The following is a 25856-nucleotide window of genomic DNA, read 5'->3' as shown; positions in this document are numbered from 1 at the left end:
ATATGACACAACAAAATAATATGAAATTTCGTGATAATGTCTACTTGAAAAATAGTTTGTTCTTTTTTAATATATTTTAAAGTCCACTTTTTACCAACGAGTGTTTATCTGGACTGGACCTACAGTTTAACGTGGGCTTTGAACTACGATCCCCAACATTAAGGCTATCGACTGGCCAGTGACCAACTTAGAAATCATTCCAGAAGACCAGAATCCGGTCTCACCCAGCCTGGTTACTGGCGTGACTGGGAATATTTTCCTTGTCGAATTTTACACTCTTGTCTAGGACAATCAGAAACATACATTTATAACCATGCCCCAGCAGTATTCGAATCTGCGACTATCGCAACAGTAGGTGGATCGTCCTATCGTCTTTACTACAGCGCCAACCAAAGTTATTTATTAATATAGTTTCAATTATTATATTATGAATTAATTTTAATTCCGCATTTGTTGGTAAGTTGTTAGTTCCCACTTGGGAATAAGATAAAGTAGAAAGCAGTAAATGAACGAAACCAACAGTAAGATCGAAGAGTGGAATAAATAAACAAAGAAAGATGCATTTTTTGCAAAAATTACGTAATGAAATCATATTTTTAATCAGCCTGATTTATTTATTGTTTTTGCAATATATATTTTAGGTGCGGAATAAAGAAATGAAAATATGCAACAGCTAAAAACTAATTACGTAATTTGCACAGATGGAACTCATAAGAGAGATAGAATAAATTAGGAATTTTCAACAGTAAATTTGTAAACATTTTAAAGCATTGATAAATATTAAAGTGTTAACAACTAATGCTAAGTTTTGCTAAATCAATAGTTTATTTAATAACTGTAAATACATTCTTTTAATATTCATGTTCAAATTGTCAAATATCAATTTTAAAATTGTTTTATTCATATATTCTCTGTTTTAATATACCAACATGTATTACTTCATTTATTATTGCATATATATATATATATATATATATATATATATATATATATATATATATATATATATATATATATATATACTATAAAAGTAAAGAAAAATCAGATTTTTTGCTCTAAAGTTATTAGAGTTCTGAAAATAGTTTTAATTTAATGTTGTCAATATTTTGTTGATTATTGGAACTTAATGGAAATTAAATTCAATCAAATGCCATTCAAAAAATGTTACTGAATGTTAGATGTTCGAATAGTTTGCATTTTAGTGTTTTTATATGCAGACATTTATTATTTTAATTAATATTGTATTACAAATATATTTCTGATCTTATATTGAAAATACCGTGAAAATCAGTTTTAGTAATATATCATTTTTGAATTATTCAAATTCAAAATTATACATAAAATGCAACAGTATTATTTACTAACTTAAATTAAAAACCGAATTATTCTATTGTGAAAATATTGATACAAAGAAGGCCAAGAAAATCTACAACATTTATTCTCCAATTAAATTGTTGATCTCTATTTTTTCGACCTGATCCACTGTAAGCCACGGCCTTCTTCGCTATCTTTCCACGTTCTTAATTCGCCTTTTTTCTTTCGGTGGAAAAACAGACCGTAAATTGTCATTATAGCTGTCGGGTTATCTTATGCCTTTTCTCGGTATTTCTTTTACGCTACCCCGCTAATTCCCAACGGTGTAATTTTATAGGATAGATATAGTAAGTTGACGGAATCCACTTCTGGTTTTTACCGATTGGCAAAAACTCTCGGCCATCTAATTTTTACGAACTATAAAAGTCTAGTAAAACGTTAAGTTATATTACCCCGTAGTAGGAGATGTATCACTAACAGTTATTCGTTTGGATATAATAAAATGTGTTTATTTATACCACAATTATTAAAATATTGTAATTGATCTTAACAGGCTGTAATTAACCGATTATTCGTCTGCACAACCAAAATCGACGACAAAAAGGATCATCTGCCACCTGTATATGAACCGAAGATCAAAATTTTTATACAAAATATGGATCATATTCTAAAGAATAAAAACAGTATTATCATGGTAGGCCAGTTAATCAAGTGGTACCCTCAATAAGCCTGATATATTAAAAAAAAGACGCTAACTTATAGAGCATCTCAAAATATTAATTTAGCTCGACGCCTAATATGGAAGAAAAGTATATTAAGAAACAATATAGCGTTATACGAGGCATTTTCTAAATGATTTTTATATGCTACCGTTATGATTCCGAAGTGTTGCGTGTCACAGACAACAAACACACCTCACAATATGCCTAAAGAGACTATTCAACACGATATTCTCCCGGAATACTATTAATATTCACTATCATATGTCACTCCAATGTGCCAACCAATAATTTAAATGTTCGCACCGTCTATGAAATATATGGCTAAATACAACCTTCCAAATTATTTACAGGACATATATAAATGTCATATTTTGTTTACAAGCCACCATTATGTAATATAATAATATAAGAACTCCTTTTATTATAATAATGGAGTAATATTATTTGGATTTGAAATCTAGCAAATATTATCGTCCTTAAAACCAACAAAAATATTATTTAGATGCTAATCGGCAATATTTTTAATTTATTGTCACAAAAAAGTAATTAAATCAATATAATATATTATTTTAAAGATACATTATGTCTTTCAAAATTAAATGGTTTTATAAAGATTAAAACATTACTATTGTAATATTGTCAAATCACAGACCGTAATTTTTTATAATGTAACAGAATATACGGTAGGTAGTATGTATAGCATTTGGAGCCTAATTTGTAAATGAATATTTTAATAAACTCACCTGGAATGTGATTTTGTTCTTGGCTTTGTTTCCCTTCATCTACATTGGATTCTCCCTGATCTGTCTCTTTATTTTCCTCCTCATTAGCTTTAACAGTAGTTTCTTTACTAGTGTTACAACCCATGACGATTTTATAAGTAAATTTTCTGTCTATTTAAGTCACTTTATTACACTATTTTACTATATTCGTACGTATATAGAGTGAAATTAAAACAAGCTGATTCCACCAAACCCCAAAACTTCCTTAATAATTTTGTGGATTCGGATTAGAAAGGGTTTTTATGAATTAAAAGTATATTCCGGATTTCTTAATTCACTTTTGAAGTATAGTACAAATTAATTCACGGTATTTATTTAAATATCTACAGGTAAAAGTAAAAATATTTACGAAATATCAGCTTTCCAAATCAGTTATCACGATATTCACCCTCACAAACTTAATTCCGGACTACGCACCCCCTGGATCACGACGAAACGAGGGTGTTTCTCTCGTTTATTCCATTCAAAATTGTTTCTACCGGGTTTCGTGACTTGCGCCGACTAGATTTTGTGTTATGACTCATTGTGCATTCCTCGATTTTCTTAGTTTCAGGATTTTCCGACTGAACGAATTTATATAATTCCTACAAATTACGTCGCTTCTGGTATTAAATGGTCCCATACATTGTTGATATTTCATTACACATAAGCTGAGTTATCTCTCAACCAGCAAAACACATAGATCTTAAAAAAACAAAACTAGATACTTTAATAAATTCAAAATAATAAAATAAAATTAGAACAAAAATACAAATTGGAAATATTCAATATAAGCTTGCCTTTTACATTTTTTTGCGCTTTTAAGAATAAACTAAAATTTAAACAATAACACTAACCTAACCTCAAAAAATTTAAATCTTTATTAAGATCAAAGTGTATTTTCCAAATATTTTTAATGTATCTTAAGCAAATGAGTGATAGTAAATTAGTGATATTTGTTTCAGGTTTAATTTTTCCAAAATATAATGCGTTTTGGTTTTTGTTTTATATGTATATAAAATACTATAGTGTATATAAAAGATTAATTTTATACAAGTTAAAAACAGTGAGTGATGATGTTTTATATAATTTTGTACGGAAATATCAGTCCCACTGCGACAACAATATAGTAGTTGTTCATCCAAATGCAATATATGAAAATGACACAATAATTGAGCTATATCATAAAGATACAGATACTTCTCGGGTAGCTTTTATACTCCCAGATGGTATATGCCAAAAGGATTGTATATATATCTCCGATACTATGTTTAGTAATAGTGCATTAACTGACTGTAATATTAAACTTATTAAACCTAGGAGACCTGTTAAAATAGCTGATGAAATAGAATTATCACTGATTTCGAGTCCACATGATATTAGCAATGTTTTAATAGACGATTTAATAATGAGTTATTTTGAATTACCTAAAATTGTTTATCAAAACGATATTCTTACCTTGAATGTAAAACATCTTGTTACTGCCAACTATTATTCAGACTTAAAAGTTAATATTACAAAGAAAATTTACTTCAAATGTATCAAAGTGTTTATAAATAATTTAACTACATCAAGAGCATGCCTTTGTGTCGTTGGAAAAACAACTATAAAACAAGTGCCTAATACTCAAAGTTTTGTACCAAAAGTTTTAAGTGATGGACCAAAAAGTGTTAAAATGGAAGAAGCGAAGCATCTAGCAGATATTACTGTTTGTCCTTATTATTTAGAAATATACAGGAATATAGCTAAAGCAGTGGCTTCATATATTGAAAATTTTGGTATGAATGTAGTATTCATTTAATTTTTATTTAATAGATTATTTTTCAGGAAGGCAAGAATTAGAACCATTATTTTTAATAGAAGGAGAAGAAGGCTGTGGAGAAAAAATGATACTGTCAAGTCTTGCAGCTGAATTTGGAATCCATCATCTTTCAATTGACAATTCTGATCTTACAGCCAATGTTTATGCTCAGTATGAATCGAAACTAAATAATATATTTTTTACTGCAAAAATATCAGCACCATGTGTAGTATCAATTAGCTCCTTTCAAGTAATTTTTAATGTAGCAACATTTTTTTGTTTTATTCAGCATTACATTTTCAGAATTTTGGGAAAAATAATGAGGGACAATATGACCAAAGACTAATCAATGCGTTCAGTAATTATCTACATAATTTATTCTTTAAAAATGTACATCCTGTCATAGTTGTTTGCTGTAGTAACAGTAAAGATATTTCGCCAGAATTGAAAAGGCTATTCCTTGAAATATTTGAAATTAATCCGCCCTCCGAAGAAGAAAGGGAAGAAATTTTAAAATGGATTCTATCTATGAACGATATTTCGGTACACGGATTAGATTTAAAATGTATAGCAAATACAACACATGGTTTTTATTTTAAAGATCTAGAAGCTTTAGTATATTATGCTGAAAACAATTTCTATCAGTCCCACCAAAACTCTGAGAGTGTATGTTTAAATGAAGACAATTTTCAATGTGCCCTAGGTTTGTTTTACGCAGATTTTATGAAATATTTAATGCAATATTTGTGTTGTTGATAGATTTTATGCAAACAAATTATAAAGAAAGCATTGGTGCTCCCAAAGTGCCAAAGGTTCAGTGGTCTGATGTGGGTGGTTTGAATGACGTGAAAAATGAAATTATTAAAACCATCAATCTGCCTTTAAAGCACCCAGAAGCTTTTGCCAATTCTGGATTAAGTAGATCAGGTATAACGATTAAAGCATTATTTTTAGATTAATTATACAATTATTCTGTTTTAGGTATATTACTTTTTGGTCCACCGGGTACTGGCAAAACTCTTTTAGCGAAAGCAGTGGCAACAGAGTGCAATCTCTGTTTTCTGACAGTGAAAGGACCTGAATTGCTCAATATGTATGTTGGACAATCAGAACAAAATATTAGGGAAGGTAGGAGAATCAAATATTAAATTTTATAACTATTTAATTATGTTTGTGTTAGTGTTCCAAAAAGCTCGTATGGCATCACCCTGCATAATATTTTTCGACGAGCTTGACTCTCTAGCACCTAATCGTGGTATTTCTGGAGATTCGGGTGGAGTAATGGACAGAGTCGTGTCGCAACTTTTAGCAGAAATGGATGGTTTAGAATCCACTGGAAAAGTTTTTGTGATAGGTATAAACTGAAATAAACTTGAGGATAATGTAACTAAAATAAGTCAGTTTAGGAGCTACTAACAGACCGGATTTAATAGATCCAGGTTTGCTTAGACCTGGTCGATTCGATAAACTTCTGTATATTGGTCCATGCACTGACATTGATTCGAAGGTTTCTGTTCTCACTGCATTAACACGAAGGTAATATCTCAATGTCCTTTTGAATCGGTTTAATTAGTCTCATTCTAGATTTAAATTGTCTGACGGTCTTGATTTGAAGTTAATTGTGGAATCGTGCCCAGATAATATAACAGGAGCGGATTTCTATGGAATTTGTTCGAGTGCCTGGACTTCAGCAGCTAAAAAATTGATAGAACATATTGAGAAAGGTATTAGTCTTTAATATTCAGTGTGTAGATTTATAGCAAGAACATTTTTAGATGGTCACTGTACAGACAATGATAATTTTAATGATACAGATGTTATCGTGTCTGAACAAGATTTTATGTTGGCTATTAAGAATGTGAAACCATCCGTTAGTAAACAGGATTTAATTTATTTTGAGAATTTAAAGGAAGAACTTGGTTCCAATTTGTAATTTGTGATTTTTTCCAATTAACAATGTTTCTTTTGTTTAAATTGGTGGCTGGTATGTCTGAACGTATTTATATCTGTAAATAAATTGATTGAGCATATTATTACCTTTTTATTTTGTATTATTTATTAAACTGTAACCTTATATTAATGTTCATATATATTGGTTAATATTATCCAACATTTCGAAATCGTTACAGATTACATCTTCAGGGTGGGAAATAGATCTTGGGGGGTTGTATCTTTTAACACTATCCAAGATATGATTAATATTCGATTATCTTCATATAATCAGAGATTTTACAATGTGTAAGTGAGTTGTTGTTGCTGCTAAGTTGCCTTTTTACCTTATAACCACACACGAACGACTATTTTTCTTTTAATGGTCGAATAACATCACCAGTTGTGGCTGTCGTGTACTGTTAAAGCAAAAAATAACATGTGTTTCTTACTCTACGGTTACATTTGCACTCATTTCCACTTTTGATTAAAGAAAAATGTGTTAACAGTTATGTTCAGCGTTTCCAATAGATCATTAAAATGAATAAAATGACAAAAGTGCCGGAATTAGATATAAAAATATGTAGAATAGAAATATATACGAAATTATATAAAAAAGAAAACATTTATTAAGAAAATTATATAAATAAATTACACTTATTGAAATATAATTTCTAAGTTCTAATAGGATTGCATTGTAGTAGCATTCATGCAAAATAAGTAAAAAATAAGACATTCACAGCCATGTTAGACATTCATAAACCTATCTTATCACATAGTTAATCAACTATCGATAGAAAAACAAAAATATTCGTTTGTTTTACAAGAACAGTATGCTTTGTTAACAGCGATTTAAAATACTTCAAATACGAGAAACATTGGCATAGATTATGTTTTAAATGTATACGGTTAAAACTACATCACAATAAGTATCGTATCCTTATATTATTTACATTAGTACTAGTTAATTTGACATAAGATGGATATTTAATATCCAATAGTTCTGCTGGTGTACGTCCTTTCGGAGTTATACTTTCATGCATCACGCCCGTAGTGTATATACTTTACACACCAGTGATACACTTTTTCTTCGTTGTTACAGCACATCGGATAAACTATTGGGGATTTTGTCTGTTTGGCGCAGCGTTGGCAAACTTCCGCTTTCATGTCCTAGTTCAAAATATTTGTGTTATTAATTTATAGTCTACAAAACTTTATAATTAGTAAACTTACATAATAAATGCAAGGATTGTTGTGTATGTCCCATTCTTGCCCCGGTCTTGTGAATGCCACGCTAATATTGTTTAGTATGACTAACAAGGAACAGATATAGGCAACGTGTTTCTGAAACAAGGAGAACTTGATTACGGATTGTTCATAGGTGTACAACGAATATTTCCCAGTTTACTTGGGTTCAAATTAGATCGCAAATAACAGTTTGATATCGTCATCAGCCTTTTTTCCACGCGTTATCGGTGACCTTTTCCATTGTATAGATATATAGATCATATAGAGGAGCTATAAGGAATTTATTATAACTTATCTCGCATAGAACCAATTAACATTTCGCCTTCTAATTGATATTTATTGTAAGGAAAACATGAACTTTAGTTCCTATATTGACATGATGCCTACAGTATCAATGCATTAATTAAAATAATTAATGTTAAAACTCACCAAGTTGTAAACAGTTATAGTTTTGTAACTCTGTTATTTACCATTTAAAAAGAATCGTCTTTATATATACATATCTGCGTTGTTTGTGTCGTACATTTTTATGTTAAAGATTTTAGTACTTAATTAGTAATAATAGTAAAGGAGCTTTTTCTAAAATCTTCATTCATCACGGGATAATTGTTACGTACGTAATTTTATGTATTTCTTATCTTGCTTGCTCTTTGACATTGAACTAGCCGAAATTACGTATGAAAAATTAATTATTCCAGATTTTTTTGAATAAACTAATTAGTATTATCAGAACAGTGTGCATAGAGCGTGATTTAAAAAGAACCGATTTGTCTACTTCAATAAATTAAAAACATTTAATTAATAATTTAATTATCTGCTTTGGAGACATACAAATTTAAAAATAAAAATTAGTAAACTATTAAGTTATAAATATTCTTATTAGTTATATGTCTATAACATTGGGTATCTTAAGCAAGTAAAATGTATTAAAAAATAAGTATGTAATTAGAATATTAAACAAGTATTACTGAAGTAGAGAAATAATCTTATTACAATTAATTATTATTACAGTTTATAGATAATTAATGATATATAATAAACTTATGGGTATATTACTTAGTTCAAATTCAAACTAATAATGACAATAATATAATTTAATTTTAATATAAATATAATATGGTTTAATAAAATTAAGGAAGAGCGATATTTTTTGTTTTAGTATTTTAATTTCGGAATAACTGAGTGTTTCATATAATTAAAACAAAATAATGTTTATATAAAAATTATAAATCAAATTTAATGTATCATCTAAAACAGTTTTTCTAAAAGTAGTAAAATGATATAATCATTTATATTTTTTATAAATAGAAACATATCTGAACTATTTTAGTACAGTGTAGATTTTAATAATAGCATATGAAATTGTGAGAATAATTTATTTTTGGTTTTATGGCACAAGTTTTTATTCTGCCCCTATTATATTTAAAACAAGTAGTCTTACTGTAATTAATCATTATTGCAGTTTAGAGATAATTAATGATGAATAATAAAATTATGTGTATATTACTTAATGCAAATTCAAGCTAATAATAACAATATTATAATTTAATTTATTGGTAATATAAATATAAAATTAATGAAGAGTGATATTGTTTGTTTTGGTATTTTAATTTCAGAGTAATTGAGTGTTTTACATAATTAAAACGAAAGGTATGTTTATATAAAAATTATAAATCAAATATAATTCACATTTAATGTATTATCTGAAATAGTTTTTGTAAAAGTAGTAAAATGATATAATCATTTATATTTTTTATAAATAGAAACATATCTGAACTATTTTGGTACACTGTAATTTTTAATAATAGCATATGAAAGTGTGAGAATAATTTATTTTTGTTTTTATAGCATAGGTTTATATGTTGCCTTTATTATATTTAAAACAAATAGTCTTATTGTAATTAATTATTATTACAGTTTATGTATAATTAATGATGAATATTTAAATTATGTATATATTTAATGCGAATTCAAAGCAATAATAGCAGTGATAAAATTTAATTTAATTTTATAATGAATATAATATGGTTTAATAAATTTACAGTGATATTTTCTTGTTTTAGCATTTTAATTTCGCAGTAAATGAATGTTTCTAATAATTAAAGCCAAATAAACTAATGTATATATACAAGTTATAAATGAAATATTACATATATTTGATGTATTATTTAAAATAGTATTTGTAAAAGCATTAATTGTTATATTAATATAAAGTATGATTGTTTTCATATAAATATTTTATAAATAAAAATCATCTGAACTTTTTTAGTATATTGAAAATTTCAATAATAGGATGTGAAATTGTGAGAATAATTTATTTTTTGTATTTATATCACGTAAGTTTATATTCCACTTTAAAATAATAAGGAACTTATTGTATAATAATTAACTAAACTCACCCAAAAGCCGGTCATTTTCGAGGTAAATAAGTGCTAATCAATCGAAACGCGATATTCACCGAATGTTGTGTTTTCTAGTGAAAAAAACCACCCACACTTACAGAAGGTCAATCGAAATCAAACAAACACTGACCGGGAAAGCATCGTCTTCGAAATGAATATTCTTGTGGCATGTGCGCGCTTCTTATATTGACTCACGAATTTGGACTTTTTCATTGTACAATTAAACGATAAAAGAGCATTTGCCAAGTAGTTGTCATGTGAAACAATAAACAATCCATACCGATCACCACGCGGTCGCATGCTCTAATAGATAATAATTCGTCGTTTTCAGTATTTTTGTCTCGAAAATGAAAAACCTTATCGACAGTCGATGGATTTGGACGGGTGTCGTCAATTGCGAAATCGGCGAACGACATGCGGGGGCGTAGTAACCGAGGTCTGTCACTTTTTTCGTGTTGCATTTTTACCACCTCAGTGTTGAGTTCCGTGTGAGGTTTTGGTCTTCAAGGACGGGATTGTTTTGAGATGGTCGCCGGTTTGGATAGTTCTTTAAGCGAATACGGTTGCCACGTTCCAAAACGAAGATAAGATGCAAAAATAATTCACTTTAGCTTGTACGGGTGACGAATGTTTTGGCTATATATGTGTCAATGATAAGCCATTCTTTTCTGCTTTAGTTTTACGTCTTAATGTAATAACTAATTATTAAGACTTTTTTGCGGCGGTATATTATTTAAAGATAATACAGTCTTCCCATAATTCTAACTAACGAACATTCATTCTATCACTCATGATAAGTGTTACATAACATCAATATGGTTCTACTGCACGTCATGAATATGCAACGTTGCCACTGGTCTAGTATATACCTCGATTTTCTTGCGCATCATTATTTTGTCACCAGTTGAGCTAAAATACAAAATGCCTCTTCTACAATTTGGAAAGTATCCAGCTGTATCAAAATCCAACGGTTCAAGTTTATCTTGCATCCAACATAAATCTTGATAAGATAATATTTCGAATTCTTCAGGTTTCTATTTCTTCACTTGACCAGAGCACTCTGGACGTTTAGTTTCCCAGTCTGTATTCAAAATATAGCAATAAAACAACCAATAAACGTTATAGGTGCCGTCAAATATACTGCCAAATGCAGTTTGTAAAAATATAAAAATCGTTTTAAATTAGGAACGGATCTTTCCATCTTATTTTACCCTAGCTTGCAAACAGACAGAATGTTGTCTAAGGTGTCAGAACATGTAACCAAATTAGTGTGTAAAATTCTCTATGTCGGTTCTGGTCGACACTATTTTCAAATATCTACAAAATTCTTCAAAACAGTAATAATAATAATTGGAGGTTATAAACCTACAAACGTTATAAACAAAAAAAACTATATTAATAGGACAACATTGCGATGTGCTAAAGTCACAAATTTTGATGACGTGCATTGACTGTTTTTCATGATATAAACTATACATTGCTTGCCATTCTAATTCTAATTATTATGATATAAGCTACAAGGAACAAGACGTTATTGTATAAAAAAAAGCATATACATTCAACGAATCACAGCAATTTTGAATATTTAAATGTATAAATAATATTTGAACTTCAAATATAGTCCTTCTAGTAAAATAGCCAATGCACGTCATCAAAATTTATAATGCAATGTTGCCGCACCAAATATAAGTTTTCGTTTGTTTTGACTCTGACAACAAAATACTAATGGAAATAAAATAATGAAACAAAAGTAAAGTTATAAAATATAATTTAGTTATAATATAATTATTAATATATTTTAACATTTTAGTACATGTAATACATATTTATTGAAAGATTTAAACTACAGTTTATTAAACAGTCACAATAGCTTGTAGGTTAGAGGTAGTTTATTATATATACATTGACAGATGGCAACGGTGTCGACCAGTACAAAGACAAATCGAATTTTTTTAGACCGACTTGGTTACATGTTCGGACGCATCAAACTTCATTCTGTCTCTTTTTAACTAGGTAACGCTAACTAATAAAATGAGAACGTAAAATTCACTGAACTTGACAATTCATTCGACTGTGTTGATAACGTGCATTAGCTGTTATTGAAAGGACCAGATAATGTCAAATTGTCGTACCTGAAACGTCATAGATAAGATTTGACATCTGTTATATATTTAACCTACAAGTTTTACCTAATGTGTATCAAAATATCATGGTTTTTCTTTTATTATATTTTGGTAGTTTTATTTTACTTCTATATCAGCTTGTCATTGCTGTGGCTATAAAAGAAAAAAAATCTGCCTAGTTTGTAACATATGAATGTAAAAAGTAGGGCCTATTCAAAGTTTTTTTTGTACATACATCATCATGTTTAATGTATTTCCTGTCGCAATTTATAAATTAGTTTTAGAATCAGATAATATTTTCCTTCTCATTTATTATTATCTAGTTAAAAAGAGACACAATGCTGTCTGATTAGTTCGAGCACGTAAACGAATGAGCCAAATGTCAATGAAGTCAAAGTCATCCGGTTGTCAGACGTATTCAAAATTCTTGAAAGCAATATTGTTAAGAGGTTATAATTCTAACCTATAAACTATTGAAGCTGTATAGTTAACTGTAGTTTTAGATGTACTATAACGTTCAAATGAATCATGGTTTTTCTTTTATATTTACTTTTATCATATTTTGGTAGTTTTATTTTACTTCTATATTAGCTTGTCATTGCTGTGGCAATAAAAGAAAAAAGATCTGCTAGGTTTGTATCATCAGCCGTTTTCAGCAGACGTAGCCTCTTCTGTCTAGTCCTTGTTCTGTTAACATTTAGGATAAACATTATTCAAATGAATAGGGAGGATATTATTTAGCAACTGATCTAATTTCAATATATTTGGAGAGACTAGTACATAACCTCTAAATAAGTCTATCCATTATTTAATAAGTTATTTCATTTAAATGTTAAGATAGTCGCTGTTTTTGAGTTTGGATACGGAACTATTACTTAATATAGGACATTGTATTTCCACGAACAATAAAAACAATGAGTGGCGGCTATTTTTAATAATAATTTGTATACTCATGGTTCTTCGGAATCGTTGAACTATGCTGTTTTTAAAAACAATTGCCCGATAACACTTATTTTGTAAAATTGTACTAATTTTTTGCTTTATAGCCTCATTATCGCTGAAGCTGAAGTTATTTTTATACTATTACAGAAATAAATTGTCTGATGTAAATTACACGTGTATTAACAATATTCTGACAGGTCTCTCAACCTACAATTAGTTTAATCGCGATTTGACATTTAAATTCAATAGTTTCCTTGAAATTCATTTCTTTAGCCACAACCGAGAAAGTAAATGATCGAAAGAAACTTTGCACTATGTGTTGTCTGGTCGTTTTTTGACACGAAATCAAAGATCAATAACACAGCGACATTTTTTCCACAGACTGGAGATTACACAAGTTTTCATAACATAATTATTCCTGATAACTGAAAATATTTTCTCAAGTTCAGTGTTGACTTTATACTGCATATAACGCCGCTTACTAATTAATATTTAAATAAGACCACATTTTATTTGTTAATAAAAGAAACAATTATGATAAATAATACATGATTTATTTGAAACGATTTATTATAATCGAAGGTGTTGAGTAATAAGAAATATGCCTTATGAAAAATTGGTTTATTAGACAGTTTTATCAATGACCCTATTTTAACCATCAACATGCAGAAAATGTACATATCATCATCAATGATGATTTGATGAATTATTTACTGTAAATTATGGAAAACAAGGAATAATGAGAGTGTTCTTCGTAGACCAAGATATTTTTGCGTGAAAATTAGCTAAAAATTATAATTATATTATTAATTTTACAGGGTATGTTTCTTTTCTTTTTAATCGCGCAGTTTAAACAGAAATGTTTTCCTTTTTAGATTTTCCACTTTTCCAACAAAAATATTAATTTTGTTTATAATCTGATGTTATTTGATGAAACAATAATTAATTTTGATGGGTTAAAAAGAGAAAACTATGTATTTCCGCCTTTCGTATCAAAATCATTCGAAAAAGTTCGTTGATTCGTTAGAATCGCAATAAACAACACCGTATTTTGGTATCATCTATTCCCATGTGGACATATTTGTGAACATAACATGTTATCAATATGTTTTTTTCCATCTTTTACAGCAAAACTTTACATAATAATTCGCAATCAAAGCATTTAAAAAAGATGAAGTATTTGTTTTTAATATAATAAAATAAATAGACCTGTAATAAATCCTATTAAATTGAAATCATTATGAAATGAACTACGTAATATATGTATATATATATATATATATATATATATATATATATATATGTATATATATATATATATATATATGAGTACATGTATACTTACATATGAATGTAAAAAGTAGGGTCTATTCAAAGTTTTTTTGTCTCTAGATGTCTAATGTATTTCCTGTCGCAATTTATAAATTCGCTTTAGAATAAGATAATATTTTCTTTCTCATTTTATTCTAGTTAAAAAGAGACATAATGCTGTCTGTTTAGTTCGAGCACGTAAACGAATGAGCCTGTCCGACGAATGATCCAGTTGTCAGACGTATTCAAAATTCTTGAAAGCAATATTTTTAAGAGGTTATAACTCTAACCTATAAACTATCGTATCTATATAATTAACTGTAGCTTTTAGATTTAGTATAATGTTCAAATAAATTATATTAGATAAAAATTTTGTTCATTTATTTTATGTAGATTAGAATTTGTATGTCAAAACCAAACTGAACTAAAACTCGGAGTTGATGCGGCAACATTGCGACGTTTTGACGTAACAAATTTAGATCACGTATGTATAAAATAACTATACATATTAATATATATATAATAATATATACACATAACTCGCTTATTCCTGCGGGTCTTCCCGACCAGGTATCCGTAACAGGATTCCCCTACCCGGTTCCAGGCCAAAAAAAATACATATAAATATAAATATGATATGTGTGATTAGTTTCAGAAGTTAAATTTAGTTTTTTCTATAAAACAAAAAAAATATTACAAACTTATTATAGTATAACTTATTATATTATGAAGTATAACAAACAAATATTACGTCAGCGGATAATCACGTAACTCTGAAGTCTGTTTAATAGCCAATTAGATGCCTTCACAAAAACACAAATAGTTTTTTACAGGTATCTATAATGGAAATTGAAATTAAGGAAATTAAAATCACAGTACCATTTGGACGTTGCGGGACTTTTCTTCAAAAGATATGGCTTCAATCTAAAGTTTCAAAACATCGACAAGTATTGTGAGTTTTTTTAACCTCTCAAGATAGTAGAGTTTACGAAACTGTACCTGAGATCCGAATGATTTCACATATCTACGTGCCCAATAGAAACTCTAATTTTCGGTAAAAGCAGGCTCCTCATAAGACTTATTTAGGTTAAACCAGAATTATTTCTGGCCAAGTTTTTCATTAAATATAATTTCATTATTTACCAGATTTAGTTCCGTTGCTTTTGAGGCTGTTATTTAAACTCGAAAATATATGGATTGTCTCCAAGAGGATTACTTTGAAAGCGAGAAAATAAAACGAATAATACATTTCGAACATAATTGGAATGAATGGAATTCGAACCTGATATAAATACAGCTTAATTATGGTAGGTATTTGCTTCTTTTGAGACATTTTTGCCGAGTCGCTGGACGCCAATTAATTCTGCAATTTAGTTACAACATTATCAGGCTGGTCACAAGGGAGACGAAAACATAATAAACAATAATTAATATCGGGTAAAATGCCAGACGGATTGATTTTTTTTATAACGGTCACGTGTCAAACACCGTCGAAGCCAATGATTCGATGAACTTCGAAATTGAACTGCTTTGTTGAAAGAGAAATAATTGTTCGATAAGGTACGTTTCGTAAAACCGGGAATTTTTTTACATTCCACGGTTGTTGCAACAGCAATCCTTGTAGCAATTAATTATAATTGTCATTTTGAATTAAATAGATTATATAGAGTATTTTATAGTACTTAACTAGTATTCCATATAGTTTAGTCATTTTTCGATATGTCAATAAATGATGATTTAGTTTTGTTCGAAGTTCTTTTTATTTTTTTATTTTTTATTTTTTTTTTTTTTGGTGAATATAAGAGTATTTTTATTATTAGAAGTATTGTCTGTCACAATTTGTAAATTCCTTTTAGAATCAGACAATATTTTTCTTCACATTTTATTCTAGTTCTACATCTAGAGATACAATGCTGTCTGATAAATTCGAACTTGTAGCCGAACCATCCTGCAAAAGTCGTTCTGTTGTCAAACGTAAAAAAATATAATAAAACACAACCCTAACCTACAAACTATTATAGTTGTATAATTTTTTTTATAACATCTTTATTAGATACGCTTTGTACAATCTTAATTATTATTATTACAATTCATTTATTACTACTTTTCCTATGTGTTTGGATTAATTAACAAGCAAGACGAGTACGAGAAAATACATCAGTATGTATTCCTCAATTATAAAATTATAATTATTTATTAATTATTAACTTATAGCTATAGTTTACACTAATAATACACACTAAATGTTCACACAAGTTCGTATGGTTTTGTTCGTTTCAATCTCCTGACATCCTGTGCGCTGTCCAGCAGTTGTATTGCTTCCACGTTAGAATGATTTAGTAATCTTCTTTCGTGTTTCAAGGCGAAATCCTGCACATTTCCAGGTCATCGTGGAGTTCTTCATTGGTTACATAGCGATAGGCATTGGTAATCAATCGAAGAATCTTGTTTTGACAACGCTGTATGACTAACTGATTTGCATTTTTAGTGCAACCCCATAGGTCCAAATTGGCTTTATAATTGTATTATAGATCAACCTCTTTGATTTTAGATCAAGTTGAGTGTTGTATAATTAATTATAATATTAAATCCTTCGATAATATGTACATTAGATGTATTATAGCGTTAAAATAAAATTATATTTGTTAATACTACTTTTGTTTAATAACAGTGAACTCACATCATCAAGATTTTAGATGTATTGCCTGTCACAATTTGTAAACTCCTTTTAGAATCAGACGATATTTTTCTTCACATTTTATTCTAGTTCTACATCTAGAGATACAATGCTGTCTGATAAATTGGAACTTGTAACCGAACCATCCTGCAAAAGTGGCTCTGTTGTCAAACGTAAAAAAATATAATAAAACACAACCCTAACCTACAAACTATTATAGTTGTATAATTAATTATAATATTATATCCTTCAATAATATGTACATTAATAAAATTATATTTGGTAATACTACTTTTGTTTAATTATTTTATTTAGATTACAATTTTGTTGTATATCAAAGCCAAAATGAACTATTACTCAAAATTGATGCGGAAACACTGCGTTTAGATGTCATGAGTTCAAATGACGTCAGTTCATTGTTTTATTGAGCGGACTCGTATAGTACCTAAACAGCCAACGGAATGTTCCAACGGATAAAATATGTCCGCCAATTGACAGAACAAAACGTATAATATTCTGAAATATAACCTACAAAACTGTTCTTTCTATTCTTTATATTTAACTCATTACTCAAATAACTCCATGCAATTTCTTTTGGTATATTTAGCCATAAAGATCCTTAATTCTTTACATTTAATTTTTAGTACCTAAAATAATCACTGATTTTTATCGTACTTTCACTTTCAAACTCTGGGTGCGTTGTTTCATATCTACTAACACACTAAACTATACGTATTTCGAGTTAGTTATCACGTAGGCATTATAAGAATCCATGATTTCAACGTACATACTGCGTATTAAACATAATAATTGTAGAAAAGTGAGATAATTAATTAAATTCAAAGTAATATGTGACTTTAATAACAAATTAGAATGACTTATAAATAAAGCTTTAATAATAAATACCAATTAGTGTTGTCAATTCAGTTCAATATATTTTGTCGTTCGTTAAACATATTAAAAAAAATTGAACCAACTTCAAAAAATAAACAAGGGACTCACTGAAAAGTAAAAAATAATCAGATTTTTTTTAACACAAAAAAAAACGTTTTAAAATAATGTATGCACATAATAATCGTTGTAATAACTAAACAAAAATAAACGAAAACCTTGTTTAACCTATCTGCTACACTTATTTGATGTTATACTATATACACACAATTTAGCTTAATCCCTACCTAAACCTATTTATCTATTTACAATATTATTTTAACTACTACCAAATAATCAGTTTAAAGTCGATGCCGAGCCCAAACAACACAAAAATAATAATATGATATTGTGACATATACACAAAATTAAATTAGGAACAAAACAATTCTAATTTGTTGCTTTGCACTGTATAAATTAAAAAATATTTTATTTTTCTCTTTTTAGTATTAGATATGTACTCAATAAATTACTTAGTTATTTTATTAAGTATTACAATGGATAGCCCAAGTAAAAGTACAGCCCGTATGAGGAAAAATATGAATAAAGAAACAATGATTGAAAATAAATAGTGTTTCAGGCCCTGGGGTCCGCTACCTAGTCTAGGTGATTTAACAAATGTTCCAATCAATCTAGAACAAGAAAAGTTGCTGCCCTGTTGGGAATCGAATCCACGACCTCATCGTGTGGCCTAAAGGTTACTATTACACCATAGAAACAGTTGCCAACAACGTTTTTACCACGTGCCATATAATAGGGTTAGTGCTTAAAAAGCAAAATGAATGACTGACTTTTATACTGAACTACTTCCGATATTTCGTCACATCTGTTCAGCAATAACATTATACACCAATATCTGATCATTTTAGATACAAAATATGTGAAAACATTGTACATTGACTTTGAAATTTGAGGTTTTCCGTCGATTTCCCCTTTCAGGTACTGATGTGGTTCCAATGGGACGACCGCGGAAGTGCACTCTTTCGAATAAAAAAAGTATTTTAAAAATCGGTCCACAATTGACTGAGAAATCGGCAAAGATAATAATAAAAATATATACAGCCTAACATAGAACCTCCTCCTATTTCGAAGTCAGTACAAAATAAATATGATTTTGTGTTCACCTAAAGTAATTTCCTCAATTTCTGATATGTTACGATAGATCTTATTACATAACAAAATTATAAGTACTTTCGAATGCCGTTTTTAAAAGATTTAAAAAATGTTTAAACTTTTTAACCTATCAAGAGTTTAGGAAGTGATCTGACCAATGGTGGACTAGTAATTATGGTTATCCTAGGCCATGCAGTATCAGATGTCTCTTTCTTAGGTTATCATTGGCTGAGGATTATTCATATCATATCTGAATAAACTTTCTTGTCAGGGATTGACTAGGTTTTTATGATTTAGTCTCGTTTCTTATTCACATTTGTGAATTTTTTAAACAAGATGCCTCGGTTTCACAGTGACTTAGGGCTCAAAAATTAGACAACAAGTTTTGTAAGTACGTACCTTCAAATTCGTAAAACAAAAATTCAGGTTGCTGCAATCTTTCGGCCATTTAAACACAAAAAATTCATGAAAAATCACTTGGTTAATAAAACAAAAATATCTTTTGCTCAATACCTCTATCCCAACTTTAATATATGAGTGACATTTACATGTGCATATAACGTTTACCATATTTGTCAGATTTAGCTCCCCTTGATATCTGATTATCATCTAATGTTACTTGAAGGAATTGAAGGTCAAAAAATACACTGAATATTAAAATGTATTTATAGTGTATCTGTAAAAATAAAACTTGTTTTTTTGCCGGCGTGGTGGCGCAGTGGTAAAGGCGATGGGACGGCCCTCCTACTGTTGCAGTAGCCGCGGGTTCGAATCCTGCTGGGGCATGGTCGTAAATATATGTATGTGGTTGTTTAAAATTTGTGAATGTTCAAGGCAAGAGTGTAAAATCCGACAAGGAATATTAAGCAATCTATTAAGCAATAAATTGCATAATTAATTTCGCCCAGTGACAATGGACATTAATATCATTTAAACCAGCTTCTTATTTTTGCATAAAACTAATGTCAATAAACATAATAATAAAGTCATATTTTACAACAAACTATACGTACTGTGTTAAAATTGAACGTATATTCATTTGCGATATTAATAAATTGTTTAATTATTTTCTAAATGTGACTATGTATGCATGAAATATTCAATCATATTTAGCTTTTATGAATATTTATTTCATAATTGTGTAATGTACCGTTCACTAAAATTCTTGGAAACTGTTTAATTATTTTTATTTTTGTGTTAATATTCCTTATTTCGTCAATTGAGGAATCTTAAATATTTCTAGCATGGTTTGTTGTAATAATATTAGTTAGTAGTCATCGATCATCATTATATTTGTAAACAAATTTTACTGTTTACCAATTATATTTTTATATTATATATTAATTAGTACTGACATATCTTTGAACATTGAACAGTGAACAACGGTTCAGTTTCATTTCCAACTGGGATTTGGTAATAATATGTTAGTTCCTTAATACAATTGCTGATAATATTGTTGTCACTTAATTCTGAGTTCAATTAGATGTAAATGTAAGCTAAGTAAACTTTACGAAAACTGGTAAATGTTTTCGTAAAAAAATTGTAATAATCAAAAGCAGTGTTTGAGGTTGAGCTGCAACACAACAGTGATATAGAATTAAAGTAGATGTAATACATTACACAGCAAATCTCCCAAGAGTTAAATTAAAAAAAAACCGTCTTTGCTACTTCCAACACAATTTTTTCTCTAACTTTTCAACACTGTTTTTTGTAGAATCATCACGTCTTTGAGCTATAGCTGCTCAATTAGTCATTGTCAGATACCACCCCAACCAAATTTTGCTTCAAATAAAGCGAACCGAATTGAATATTAGAAAATGCCTTGTACATCAAGACCAAGGCCCAACCACATATTTTTGATGGCCCGTCAACAATTTCGAGATGGTTACTCACTCCAAAGCACTCTTATTGAGATTAAGCTTCTTTAAAAAGAAATTCACTTTATTAAGCAAATGATACAAAGTAATATAGAAAAATAAGACTTCCCATGATCATTTTTGTCTGCACTTCGGAAACCTGCACCTCTGATGGTATAAAATGAGGAAAATAAAAACAAAAAAGACAGATTTATTGGTTTTGGTTTCATGTTCTAGTTTGAAATATAATAAGATAGGTTTATGTATATTAAAAGAAACAAATTTTTAATACAAAAATGTATTACCTCAATAAAAATGCGTTGAGGTGTTAAACAAGTAAATCAAATATTAACAGGCACAGGGTTAAAGTCTACTTTCAGAAGAAAGGAACAAAAGATTTGAACAGAGAACTTATAGAAGATATATAATATTTAAAATGCTATCAAACTAAAGAAATATGAGAAAAGGTAAAGGCGCATAGGCTATTTTAATTATTTTTGTCAGGATATATCATAAGCTGTTTATATATTTAATTATTTTTATTTATATACGCTTAATCTATTTTATATTTTAGCATATCTTCCTTTATATATACTTACATTTTATACTTTATATATTCATATAGTTTTCTATTAATAAATTGTATCAGGAATTATATTTGGTTTAATATAATATATTATTGGTCAGTGAAATATGACGTCAGATATTAGTCAGGTGAAAAATAAAATAGTTAAGCAATGAAATACCTTATGACAAAATGTTTCCCTTACAGATGCCTGTAATAGTAATATAAACTAACCAATTAAATGGAGTGAAATAGCGATATCCACGTCTCCTCTGTTATAAACAAGCAAAATAATTCGGCAATTTTATGTATTAACACCATAGAATGCGGTCTCTCCTATATAAAGTTGCAGTGATTTGAGGGCGCACCAAGCGGGTTTATTTACTACAATTTTAATAATATAATTTTAAAAATTATTTAAATACTAGCTAACATCTGTATAAAACATTTTCAAAAAATATATAAAAAGAACCGTTCGAATCGTTATTGCCTTAACTATTATAACAAAAAAAAAACTATAAGAAGCAACACGTCCTAATTTATTATTATTTTTCTTACTACATTGCCACTCGATGTTGTAGACAATTAATTATTTTTAAAAAATCGTCGTTTCCTGGCATACTATCAGAATAAGAATTTTCGTAAAAATTGGTTTTGTACTTTCTTTTGCCAATAAATAAAAAAATCTATAGATAGCCTCGCACACATACTAATTAAAAGTTTCCTGTCACCATTTAATAGCATTTAAATAATATAAGATAATAGTAGATTCATAAAAACATAACAGCTCAATTGAAAAGTCTCCGGCCTACCATAGTAAAACATATTTTTTGGCAAAATTAGTTTTTTTAATCAACATAATTCCCTTCATGTGTGATACACTGATTATAGCGACCCTCCAACTTTTCGATACCGATTTTGTAGTACGATTTGTCCTTTGCTTCAAAATAGGCCCCAGTTTCAGCGTTCACCTCTTCATTCGACGAAAATTTCTTCCCAGCGAGCGTTCTTTTGAAATCTGAGAATAGGAAATAGTCACTGGGGGGCAAGATTTGGAGAATGCGGTGAATGAGGAAGCAATTCAAAGCCCATTTCATGGATTTTTGCCATCGTTTCCACTGACTTGTGACACAGTGCATCGTCTTGGTGAAGTAGCACTTCAAATGGTCCTTCCTTTTTCAAGGTAGTCAATGAAAATTATTCCATGCGCATCCCAAAATACAGAGGCCATAACCTTGCCAGCCGACTGTTGCGGTTTCCCACGCTTTGGAGCGGGTTCATCGTGTGCAGACCACTCGGATGACTAGATTGGACTTCGGAGTGAAATGATGGAGCCATGTTTCATCCATTGTGAGATATCGACACAAAAACCCGGGTTTACTACGCTTGATCATCTTCAAGCACTGCTTCGAATCATCATATGATATGATGTGCACGTTCAGTTGATATATTTAGAGTATCTGCTATTTCATTCAATTTCAATTTACGGTCATTCCTAATTATTTGTGGATTTTTTAAATGTTTTCGTCGGTAACAACCTCTTTTAGGCGTCCACTGCGTTCACCGTCTTCGGTGCTCGTACTACCACGTCCAAACTTAGCATACCAATCCTTGATGGTTGATTTTCCTGGGACAGTGTCTGGAAACTCGCCATCAAGCCAATTTTTTGCTTCAACTGTATTTTTTCCCGTCAAAAAGCAATATTTTATCAACACGGGAAATTACACGAAAACAATTATCTCATTATGTTTTTACTTTTTAAACAGATAATGTTTGCCTCAAATGTTACAAAAATAACGTCATAACAAGAAATTTCGTTACAATTATATACAAAAGCAGAAAAAAAAACAAATAAATAAACTCTAAAGTGTCTTATAAATAGCAAGAAAAAAAAGAAATCTGTTTACTTCCGACCCTCTAGTGATTCAGACGCGTAACATAGTTATGGGTGGGATCATTTACGTTCCCATTCTATATTTCTGTGTTTTGTGATTAACACTCTGTAATACTCTATGGTCTCGTTATTCTATACAAAGTAAGGAGGATTTTTATGTTTACGTTAAGAAACACGCTCCAGAAAAAGTAAATGTTGACCAATGTCCGTTATCTCCAAAAATTTTCACTCGCACATACTATTTTGAAATGAACCCGACATCTACAGAAAATAACCTCGCGGAATGTTGTTTATGTTTTGCGCGAAACACTCGCCCGGTCGTAAACATCGTTATCGTTGTCTTCTTTCAGGAATTCGTGAGCCGCCTGTGCCAGCAGGTTATCTGGCAGTTTTTCCTGACACCCAAACACCGATAACCGCCAGAAGAAAATTCGAAATCGTGGTCATTCACATTAGGGATGCCGAAAAAATATAAATACATCGATATCTGTGCTTTTCTACAGTTTTTTCTAAGAAGTGTAAAAACAAGTTTTATGTATCCGTATCAACTTTAACTTTTCGTTTACAACGTTTGCCCGTTGATAACATCTAATTATTATCACTAATACTTTAAAGAATTTGTAGACATTTGACCACAGGTTCGACTAGTACCACAACAAATCGACTTTTACAGACTGATTCGGCTACATGTTCCGATGCATCATATAGTGTTCTGTCTCTTTTAAACTTAGTAATATTGTGTTACTTAGTAAAATATGAAGAAAATCTAGGAAAGAAGGAGTTTAAAACGAATTTTATGTCATCTATAACTTACTGGAAAGACTGTAGTAATTATAACAATCAAATGACTAATATATTAAAATTTTATCACAATTTTACATGTAGGGTGTAAGTTACAGTAGTTTTATTTTATTTTTACTTAAAAAGCACATAGCATACACAATACAACGAGATTTCTCCAATTACAACTGTGTAGTAAATAATATTGTAAATATATGTATGTATGGAAGTATATTTCTTCTTCCTTTTTAGTATTCAAAAAAATGTTATGCTAAAACATAAGATTCTGTTTCAACACTTTATGCCTTGTACCTGTGGAGTTTAATCGATTTCCTTATATATATATATATATATATATATATATATATATATATATATATATATATATATATATACGAGTGAAATTTCAATGTTGTTCAATTTTAATGTTATGGAATGGCTATATGATCAACGAACTGCGATTTTTCATGAGATATGCTCGCATAAAAAATTTAGACTCATATTTAACTGAACTTTTACTTTCGCAGGATATTCACATGAACATAGATCACCTCCTAATCGCAAGATTTTGTTGTTACATTGTATTATATAGCGATTATATTGAATAGGTCAAGAAGACCTTTAAAACTCAAACTCCCTGCACTTCACATAGTTAAATAAATAAAAATATAAAATGAGTATTCTCTGTTATTTTTTAATAACAACATTTTCCAAAGCATATCAGTGATACAATATTTATAACACACATATTTTAATAAACTCATGAGAAGATATCAAAAAAATCTGGGAATGCCTCCTGCGGTTTTATTTAATTTAACCACTCGCCGGTCACTATGATTAATATACGAGTATTACACTAACACGACATTTGTTACTGCCTAAAACAATTAGAAACTTCAAATTATTCATAAACAATGCATTGTCACCCAACATCTCAGAAGAGTAAGTGAAAGTTAGGTGGGATGAAACAATATAAGTTATATAAAGCAATAATAACTATTGTTGTGTTTTAAACAGTGGTTTATCGAATATCTTGACTGAATTTCCTTGGTTTTCACAGCAAAATATTGCTTATAATTTGTTATATATTCTATAATGAACTAAAAATGAACTAGAAAAAATGAACTAAATGTCTAAAAATGAACCGTCGAAATGTATGTACGTGTATTACTCCATACAAACACAAGGTTTGCGCAATAAGATAAAAGAACTCTATGGAGAAGTTTACATTTAAATCTCGGAATGTGAAGAGAGTTATTTCAGAAGACAGTTGACAAAACATTGACAGATTAATGTGTTTTTAAATAGCGGCAAAGAATTTTTTATTCATCTCTTAGAACTTCAACAATGTTCCCCTTGAGCAATAAGTATTATTTTATGATTTCCATTATACAAATAACTAACTGACATCTAGAAGATCGCTTTAGCAAGTGATGTGCTGTACAAACTTATAATCTAAATATTATTCTAGATACTATTCTAACTTAT

The 25856-nt window shown here is 29.3% G+C and overlaps 2 protein-coding genes across 3 annotated transcripts in view; one reads left to right on the top strand and one right to left on the bottom strand.

The window, feature by feature from the left end:
- Positions 1–3661: 3661 nt before the first annotated feature.
- The window catches only part of Pex6 (peroxisomal biogenesis factor 6), a 40784-nt gene continuing 18589 nt past the window's right edge, over positions 3662–25856 (top strand). Inside the window, exons 1-10 of one of the 2 annotated variants that reach the window (XM_076408303.1) lie at positions 3662–4575; positions 4625–4848; positions 4902–5301; positions 5358–5525; positions 5580–5726; positions 5779–5952; positions 6005–6134; positions 6183–6322; positions 6374–6468; positions 14713–14757. In XM_076408303.1, the coding sequence (XP_076264418.1) occupies positions 3714–4575; positions 4625–4848; positions 4902–5301; positions 5358–5525; positions 5580–5726; positions 5779–5952; positions 6005–6134; positions 6183–6322; positions 6374–6468; positions 14713–14742 (2370 nt within the window). In that variant the 5' untranslated portion in view covers positions 3662–3713 and the 3' untranslated portion in view covers positions 14743–14757. Of the gene's footprint in view, positions 4576–4624; positions 4849–4901; positions 5302–5357; positions 5526–5579; positions 5727–5778; positions 5953–6004; positions 6135–6182; positions 6323–6373; positions 6469–14712; positions 14758–25856 lie in introns of those variants that run through there. The other variant, XM_076408304.1, reaches the window with a different exon arrangement.
- On the bottom strand, positions 7134–10333 carry LOC143198827 (uncharacterized). Its single transcript, XM_076408337.1, has 3 exons — positions 10175–10333; positions 7761–7871; positions 7134–7697 (listed from the first exon to the last, which is right to left on the bottom strand). The coding sequence occupies exons 1-3, from the start codon at positions 10187–10189 to the stop codon at positions 7563–7565; spliced, it is 261 nt and encodes an 86-aa protein (XP_076264452.1). The 5' UTR covers positions 10190–10333; the 3' UTR covers positions 7134–7562.

This window comes from Rhynchophorus ferrugineus, unplaced genomic scaffold (genome assembly GCF_030347505.1).
Source record: "Rhynchophorus ferrugineus isolate W39M unplaced genomic scaffold, kcgeb_rfMv2 rfM6, whole genome shotgun sequence".
Lineage (NCBI taxonomy): Eukaryota > Metazoa > Arthropoda > Insecta > Coleoptera > Curculionidae > Rhynchophorus > Rhynchophorus ferrugineus.
This window is presented reverse-complemented; position numbering and strand designations above follow the sequence as displayed.